The 9,125-nt window shown below is 51.0% G+C and overlaps 1 protein-coding gene across 1 annotated transcript in view; it reads right to left on the bottom strand.

Annotated features, from left to right (window-relative positions):
* Positions 1-954: 954 nt before the first annotated feature.
* LOC103069359 (protein-methionine sulfoxide oxidase MICAL2) overlaps positions 955-9,125 on the bottom strand; it is a 117,697-nt gene continuing 109,526 nt past the window's right edge. Inside the window, 6 exon segments of the mRNA XM_007471410.1 lie at positions 955-1,176; positions 2,168-2,225; positions 4,825-4,927; positions 6,375-6,463; positions 7,807-7,993; positions 9,030-9,125. The exon segment at positions 9,030-9,125 is cut by the window's right edge and continues 9 nt beyond it. Of these exon segments, the coding sequence (XP_007471472.1) occupies positions 2,185-2,225; positions 4,825-4,927; positions 6,375-6,463; positions 7,807-7,993; positions 9,030-9,125 (516 nt within the window). The 3' untranslated portion in view covers positions 955-1,176; positions 2,168-2,184.

Raw genomic sequence — 9,125 nt, 5'->3', positions numbered from 1 at the left:
GAAAGAGTATCTCACCTGGATAGGAGTACAGACACTTTGGTCATGACCAGAGACAGCTCTGGAGGCAGTTCCAGGCACCAGCAACTGGGCTCAGAGGCCCAGGGCCTCAGAGGTGCCCCTTTAGAGATACAACGGCCCTCATGAAGTTCACAGATGAGTTTTCATGCCAGAATCAGAAGCCCAGCCACATCCAGCATGGCAAAGGGACGTATCCCACCCTAGGGAGGTTGAGGACCAGATTTCTTTGACACTGTCCAGACTAGTTGAGTGAAAACTTCAAATCCTTCCCTTAAAGACAAGTGGAATTGGGTCAGAGCCTGCCATGGTGCTGTCCTCAGACTGGCCCTGTGGGCAGAGCCTTGCAGCCTAAGACACTGAGTGACCTGAGTCTTTGGGGGCAAGGAGGGTGTCTTAGCATCACAAATGGCTCTGTATCTGGACGAGCACACCTGCCACGTTCACTGCCATCCTGAAACTAATGTCCAGTCCTTCCTCCTCACCTTTCACCCATCACTCAGCTAGACCAGCACAAAACTTTCAAGACCAACCTCTATCACATGCAAAACTAAGTTACAGCAAGGTTCCCAAGTAAAGCTCTCCTGCGGGTCCACTGCTTGGATGTGTGTGGGAAATGGGTGCAAGCAGCTGTTAATACAGCCTGTTCCTGACGGCTGAGGTGACTCTGACCTTCAGCCAGCTATGCCCAGCACCGACGGCAGAAGAGCACCATGAGTTTTCAAGGAACAGCCCCCAAAGGCTGGCCCTGGAGCATGGGTGATATTTTCCAAATATTACCCCTGGGTAATACTTCCTCTCAGAGTAACCAGCACAGCCCCAGAGAGTCCCATGTCACCACAAGTGAAGGCCCCCCCAGTTTAGGGAAGGCTGACCCCTTCAACCAACCCCTGTGTTTGAGGTTTGAGCAGCTTCCATGGCAAAGAAGAGAGGAAACAATGAGCTTTATAAAGAACCATATTTATTTTCATTTACAGCATCAAATACCATAAATAAAGCTAAACATTGTCCGCCATGTGCAAAATACAGGGTTCCATGTGGCACTGTCATGACTACCAAAGGTCACAAACATGCGTGGTGATGATGTGGGGAGACTAGCTAGGGAGGAGGCTGGAGGGAGGAGGGCACTCTTTGGTTGACATTCTAAAAAGGGGGGAGACTCTGCAAGAGAAGATAAGACAAGAACGGTGACTTGGTCCTGGCCAGGATCCTCACCAACGAGGGAGCCATGCAGCATGCGGGGCTGTGCAGACAGGCGAGGGTCAGCATGGCTCTGGGCCGCATGCAGGACGCACACCACCTGTGGCCCGAGACTGCGAGGCCTGGCCTTCAGCAGCCCCACTGTACTTGGCGTGGTGTTTCTCTTTAAAAGCATTCTGAGTGTCCTGCTGCTCCAGCTAAAGAGTCCTGGGGGCATTGAAATGCGCTGCTCCAGACCTGGGGAGCATCTCTCAAAGGCATCCCTGGTCTGTGACAATGACTGCTCTAGCTGAAGCTTCTGTGTCATCCAGGGCTTTATGAGCCCAGAACGATCAGAAGAGCCACAGCAAAGCCCTTGGAGTATAGTATAGGCTGCAGCGGAGAAAGGATTTGCTAGGAAAATTGTGATTGTGTGTTCAAAATACAGAGTCTGGGTCAAGCTTGTGATGAAGCCTGGGAGTATTTTTTTTTTTAATCCTTCCGAAACGAGTCACCTATGGTTTTCATCGATAACCTTTATACTAGAGCCAGCTGAAGAAGACGCTGGCATGCATGTGCTTTTTCAGAGGCTGAGAGGTGAGAGAGCTCTTTTCAAAGGTGAAGCGCCCTCTCTATGGTACTGTCTCACATTCAGCGTTAACCCTCCCAGGAAGGTGAGGGGCTTTGTAAGTGCAACCAGAAAAGCACGCACACAGGCCGCCGCAGGGCGACGAGGGGAGGCGGGGCAGGCACTTGGGGTGGACCGGGCAGCTGGCTCAGCGGGATGGAATCAGAAACCGCTTTCGAGCTGAACACCACCCCATGCTGTTCACCAACCATGCCACTGAATGAGCGCATTAGTATGCAAGACACTCGCAGTTAGCACAACCAAGGCCACGGCGGGGGCATGGGGTACCGAAAGCGGGTCAGGGGTTAGTACCACTCTCTGAAAATTGGCAAGAAAACCAGTCACCTCAGAGCAGAATTGTGTCAGCCAAGAAGTGGGTGTAGCACCGGAAGGCTGAAATGAACTGACGGCCACAGTGTAAGGTTGGAAAGAGAGAGACAGAAAAGAGAATTTAGTCGCGGGGCACAAGGCAACACGAGAAGGCTCGGGAATTGAAAACGAGGCAACCATTAAAAAAAGAGAAACTTCCCCAAACAAGTTACGGCTTGCTTAGGACAGATGAACCTTTCTGGCAGTGAGCAGCCACTTATCTGCAAGAGTGAATCCGTGCAACTGGCCGATGCTCCTCTGTCCTCCACAGCCCTCCACATCCTCTCTGCCCCCGATTTTACTCTCGAGCCCCACGTTCATTCTTGAATATGTTGAGGAGGCTTAGAGACATCCGCCCCCCCAGGACCCACCTTTGTGTTTTGGTGCTGCCCCACCAGGAAGGTTCAAAGTCTCAGAACATACAAACATCTCAGGCTTCTGACAGGCACGCCCTGTCTCGCCAGAGTAATTCAAACCAGTCTCCTTATGGCCAAAAGTGACATTCTCAGAGATCCTGACTGGCTTCACAGAGCATCCCACAAAGCATCTCACCCTGCCCTGAGCTGACAGGAATAACAACGACAGCTGTGCATGTGTTTATGTCATGACTTTCAGAATCAAACATAAAATGAATCAAGGGCTCCTCCCACCATGCGGAACATTAAAATACCAGCAGAAATTTGGAAAAACACAATGCAAGTCATAGGACGAGAACAGTTCCAACAAGGACAGAGGAGCCAGTTCCCACGAACTTGGCCGCAGCCATGTCCCTGATTTGCCCAAGGACTTAGGGAAGTGTTTATAGAAATGCCTCCCCACTTCTTCCCACCCTAGAGAACTTGGCATCTCAAAGGCCTCAAGAGCTCTGGCTCCTAACCTACCGGGTTCCATCCTTATTTAACCTAGAGGATCTTTCTAGTATAACACGCAGAGAGCCGTCTCTGGCCCAGCCACTCTAGATACACTGAACACACTGCAGAAGGCCTTTCTCTATCAGCCTTCTGCACTGTTCAGCCAGACTCAGCAGCCGTGCATGTCCAGGCAAGTGGAGTTGGGAGAGCTGAGGCCTCTTCCAGATGCCCAGAGAGAAGAATGCAGGTGGGCCCAAGGCCTGTTTTGCCCTTAATAGGGTGTATTTCTTTTGCATGAGTCAGTAACAGCGTCCACTCCCAGCCTCCCCTGACAGTCAAGACACAGGGGAGCTTCCCCCTGGAGGTCAGACGCATTCTTTTGCTAGGACAGCGTGAAAATAAATGGTTTCTGACTGTTTTGACCAAATATGCATGGCAGCTGAGCGGCTAAGAAGCCAGGACATCTGCAAGCCATGCCCACGGGGCAGGCCACCCTTCCCAGAAATAATACCCTGAGGTGCTAACAAATGCCCTCGGTCTCAAAGGACGTTATGTGAAAGGGCAGTTTCTTCCCTCAGCCTCATGGTTGTGGACCCTGAGTGACCCTGGCTCAGACTGCAGCCTGGGCTGGGGACCTCATAAGGAGGGCGTAAGATGCCACCAGCTGACATAACTCCTCTTCAACACTGCATCAGTGTGACGGAGCTCCACGTGGTCAGGGGCCAATGGGCTTTTGCTGCCATGCTCATTAGTGCGAAGGGAAACGTATATTTGTAGCAATCTGCTTGAAACCCTGTGGTTCTACATCATTTGGCTGTGATGTGGTATTGAGCGAGGAACCTTTACGCTACTATTTTACATCAAAACAAGCGAGCAGAACAGTCCTCCACCCTCTGGGAGGACAGATAACAGGCGACTGCACACTGCCATGTGCTTCTGTAGGTTTAATTCTCTTCTGTCCTTTCTATTTTTTTCTTCTAAAGTATTATGCTTTCATGTTGCAAACAACTGTCCGTTGTTGAAAAGTGGTATCCAGGCACATAAATCAAAAGGCACTGGTTTTGGTTTACACAGAAGCCCAAATCATTCACGTTGCAGGCAGCAGCTATTACAACTGACCACAACGTGGAAAGGGTTTCTCATACCAGTTATAAACGTCAAACCCGTGTCTAGAAAAACTGACACTCATAGAAAAAGATGCTTTCTCTTGGCTTATTAAAAGTTAAAGATTGAAATGTAAACCTAGAAATATGGCTCGCTTTGGTATAAAAGTACAAAGGTATAAAAAAATATCCTTCATGTCGTGCTGGCCTGGGCACCGGGAGCAGATGTTCACCGCGACCAGGCCAGGTGCAGGTGGCCGACGGGAAACTCTTTGGCTTTGAACTAACTGGTTAAAGGGCGTGGGGCTCCCTGGCCAGCGCCTGGGCTGGCTGCACATGCTGCCATCTACATGGGAAATGTTACGGCACTTTGGGGCTGGGCTTCAGTGCAGCTTGGCCGGGAAGCACCTGAGCAGCCAGTCACGGATGCCCTCGAGGGACTCCTCGGTCTCCCGGTACATGGAAGCCAGGACCTCGGAGAACACCCAGAGCAGGGGCAGCCCGAGGCTCAGGAGCTCGTACGTGTAGCAGTAGTTGTAAGCATTGTCCCTGATATGCAGACTGGTGGCACGCAGGAGTCCCTGAATCCAGTTAAGCAGCCTCCGGGGAAGGTGAAGCAGGCCCCATGGCAGCCTGAGGGGCCAGCTTAGCACCTTCCTAAAGAAGGAATTGGGGATACCTGGGGGGCTGCCTTCCGGCGTGCCGATGGCGGCGGCAGCGCAAGAACTTTCCGCAGGAGGGTCTCGCCTAGAGGCTTCTTGCTCTTTCCACATCCCCTCCTCCTGAGAAAGACATCAAGGTGAGGGCATTTAGTCCATGACGCTTAGAGACGACGCCTCCAATGAAGCAGAGGAAGACAGCCAGTAAATAGAGAACGTGGCAGACCCTGCAATTTGCAACCAGCCCCCCTCCCCCAAATCTCAGCCCCCATGCACTACTGAAGGGCAGGCTGAACATGGGCATGACTTTCCTGGGGGGCGGCAAACTGATCACAGGGGTCAGTTTTGTTTGGAGCCTTCAAAACATACACGCTCTTTGACTCAGCAATCCCATTTCTCATGACTGATCCTAAGTAAACTATTTGAAATATGGAGAAAGATGTGGGTACAAAGACATTCACCATAAAAATATTTATAACGTAAAAATAGTAAACAACATAAATGTCCAACAATATAGGACGCAAATAAATTATCAACCATCTTTTACAGGCATCAAAAATTAGGCTTCAAAAGCATTTTTAATGTCATGGGAAACTGTTCTTAATATAGTGTTAGTGAAAAAAGACGACCATGAAACTGTAGACATGGGATTCCCACTGGGTTAGAACATGCAGTTGACCCTTGAACAATGCAGGTGTGAACTGCATGGGTCCACCTAAATGCAGATTTTTTTCAATAGTAAATACTACAGTTCCACCCGATCCACGGTTGGTTGAATCTACGGATGTGGAGGAACCGCCAATACGGAGGGCTGACTATCAGTTATATGTGGATTTTCGACCCTGTGGAGGATTAGAGCCCCTGACCTCCACATTGTTCAAGGATCAACTGTATTCATATAGGAAAAAATCGGCAAGGAAATGTTCCAAAATGTTAATTATGATTTTCTCAGGATAGAGTGAGGATGGGTGATTTCACTTTCCTTCTTTATACACTTTTGTTTATTATATTTACCCGTTTTTCTATGTTGAGCCTACATTACTTGAATAATTAGAAAAAAGCTGAAGTTGTGGGTCTTGCTGGAGGTGGGTGATTAATCAAGCCATAGAGAAGGTACGAGGGGGCCCTATCATAAGCCATCCACAAATTCAGTCGGCCAGTCACTTTGCTGACATCCAAGAGCCTGGGGAAAGGAGTTGGAAACCACAGAGGGCTGGCTCTATACCAGGCATCCCTGCTAACAGTGCCCCTGCGGTCATGGGGGCCCCAGGCACCGGGGGCTACACGGCTTTGCATGGCTAAGCATATAGCCCCATCCCTGGCACACGGGAAAGCTCTTCTGGGCTTCTCATGAGAAGCAGCAGTCATTCCCCTGGGATAGGTCATAGCCCAGAGGCAAGCTGAACAGACTGAGGCAGAGGGACCCTCCATGCCAGGGAGTAGAGCCCTCTTCACCTGAGTTTCAATCCCTTCAAAGCCAGAAACATTGGTTTAACTTGCAGGAACCCTTGAAAACCTTCTCCTATCAGGGGCCTCCCTGTTTCACCACCGCTTTCAAGACAAAACGTACTTGTCTTAGTTGCTTCAACTCTGCCCGTCTCTTCCGTTGCTGACTGTTGGTTTTACAGTGAATGAAATGAGGCTTGCAGAAAAACTTGCCTGTAAAGAGAGAGAGACACACACACACACACACACACACACACAGATAGAGAGAGAGAGAGAGAGAGAGAGAGAGGGAGGGAGGTTTTTCTCCTGTAAACCAGAACCACACAGCAGGACACGAGCCAAGTGCCTGCCACCACCTACATCAGAAAACGCCGCTACTGAAAACAAGGCCAGGAAGGCGCAAACTTGGGAAATGGTCTCCATCACCTGCCTTAAGGAAATGGCACAGACAGGGGGCAGGCTGCAGCAACAGGCGGGGCTCCTGGGATGGGGCTGAAACCCTCAGATAATCCCCCAGGCCAAGTCCCTTCCCACGGCAAGTTGCCAGGCCGCAAAATGGACCGCCCAGAACAGCAGCTCTGTTTCTAGTTCCTCTTGCTTCTGGGACCCCTGGGGGTGGGAAAGGAGCAGAACAGGCTGTGGCAGTGTTGGAGAGGAAAACCCAGTGAGGCACACACTGGGCCACTGGCCATTTCCTGGGACTACTGGGTGCCTTCCAGGAAAGCCTTCTCTGCTCACTGTTACAATAGTGACAATAGTGATGGGATTAATGATAACAGCAGAAAAATCTTGTGTAGGACTCAATATACCAGACCCTACCCTAAATCCTTCCCGGGAATTAACCCAGCAACCCTCATAATGACCTTATGAGTTAAGCAGTATCATCCTCATTTTATAAATAAGGAAACTGAGGGACCAAGAGGTTACGTAACAGGCCCAAGGTTATATGGCTAGAAGTGGCATAGCCTGCATTTGAACCCAGGCAGTTAGTTTGAGGGTATGGAATCACAAGCACTGTCATTATATGACCGTGCAAACATCAAGTGCTGGAAATTAGAAAACAATCACTCATTCCAATGAGTGCAATTCTTTCATTGATAACGCCGGCAGGCCACTTATCAGAGGGCATGTTACGGTTACTGCCATTTTTACAATGCATACTTTATACATAATAACACGAATATGCCATCATTTACTGAACCCCTATCACATGTCAGGTGTGGTGTCGAGCGTGTGACATAGGTTATCAGGTTTGATTTTCTCAGCCACACAGGGGCAACTGAAGGTGGTGAGACTGAGTAAGAAAACATTCATAAGGCACTTGTTGCCTGGTAGGTGCCCCCCACACTGATGCACCGCTGGTGCTGACAGCTCCCCTTCCCTCAGGACCCCTGCTCACCACAGGCGGCCTCTCTCTTTAGCAGGGGGTCCCTGCTCCCTGAAGAGCTTTCCTGATGACACCAAAACTCCCTGGGAAGTGCTGCCTGTCCCAGAGCCTCCAAAGGGACTGAAGCCCAGGCCAGAGATGAGTGCTGCCCCGGCCCCTGGGGGTTTACCTTCGTCACTGTCGAAGGCATAGGCGGCCAGGCGCAAGGTGGTGGCACAGACGCTGCAGCGGAAACACTCCCGGTGAAAGAAGTGGCCCTCCGCACTCAGCCGCTCCATCACGTACACGCGCTTCTTGCAGAAATAACAGGTGTCGCTGCCACCCAGGTTGAGGGGAAACGCCTTCCGTATGGACTCCTGGGGGACACAGGGCATCGGGAGAGAAGAGCAGAGTGTTAGGGCGTACACCGCATCTTCAGCTGTGAGGCTGGCCTTGCAGAGATGCCGTCCTGCATCACGGGGCCTCACAGGCTATGTGTTGCTTTTGTCACTGCAGGCACTGCAGGCACTTCAGCAAAGAATGAGGGTGGGAAGATACGCAGACCCCAGCCCTGCAGGGGCAGCTGTTAACTCTACTCCCAGGCAGGCTGGCCATTCTGGTTTCAGGGTGAGAGTGACATCTCCTGGTCTGATGGAGCGGGCATCCCTCACAAACATGCTGCCCAGCGATGCTGTCTCCAGGAATCTGACCCAGGGGTTAAGTACTGTCTGCGTCTAGAGCGAGGTCCCTGAAAGAATGTTTTACACATCCTTGTCTCCCTGCAGTGACATAGGTCAGGCAGGGAAAGCTCATGGTAATAACACTATTCAAGAGAACTGCAGAGAAGGGGCAGCCCTTTTCTGCGTGTTGAAGTTGGCTGCCAGTCAACTTCCTAAATGCAAGAGGGGAGAGGAGAGGGCAAGGGCCAGGGCAGAAGGGGCACACCCGGGTGATTCCAGGGGAATGTACCAAAAGGAAACCAAAAGAGCTATCAACACAAATTGCTGGTGATGACAATGAGCGGAGTCACTGGAGAAGGGGAGAATTCAGAGGAAAGGGGTGTTTTCTCCATTACTTAATTCTCAATCCAATCCAGACTGGATGCTAAACATTGGCAGTAAGTATTGTCCACCTCTGCAGACGGCCCCTCCTGGCCTTTGCACTGAGTTCTCCAGAGCCCCAGCCAGCAGGGAAGATGCTCTTCTTTGTGAAATGACCCACAAGGGGGCTGAGTGAGGTTTGTCTACAAGGAAGAACAGCCTCCCGCTAACCTCTGCTCTGATCCAGCCTGGTCTCAGCCCCTCTGGTCCCATGAGAAGAGGGGCCAGGCAATCCTCTCTGCATCCCATGCACCCTCCCTGGGAGGCCAGAGCCAGTGTCTGTGGGTGAAGGCTGTGGGGTGTACATCCTTACCAGGTCTGGAGAGATGGCCTGAGTCTTAGGTCTGTGATCATTCATGTACAGATTGACCAGAACTTCAGCTGCAGCCCCTATTCCGCTGGACACTTT

This window comes from Lipotes vexillifer, unplaced genomic scaffold (assembly GCF_000442215.2).
Source record: "Lipotes vexillifer unplaced genomic scaffold, Lipotes_vexillifer_v1.1 scaffold6, whole genome shotgun sequence".
Taxonomy (NCBI): Eukaryota; Metazoa; Chordata; class Mammalia; order Artiodactyla; family Lipotidae; genus Lipotes; species Lipotes vexillifer.
The sequence above is the reverse complement of the archived record's forward strand: the minus strand, read 5'-3'. Positions and strand labels throughout refer to the sequence as shown.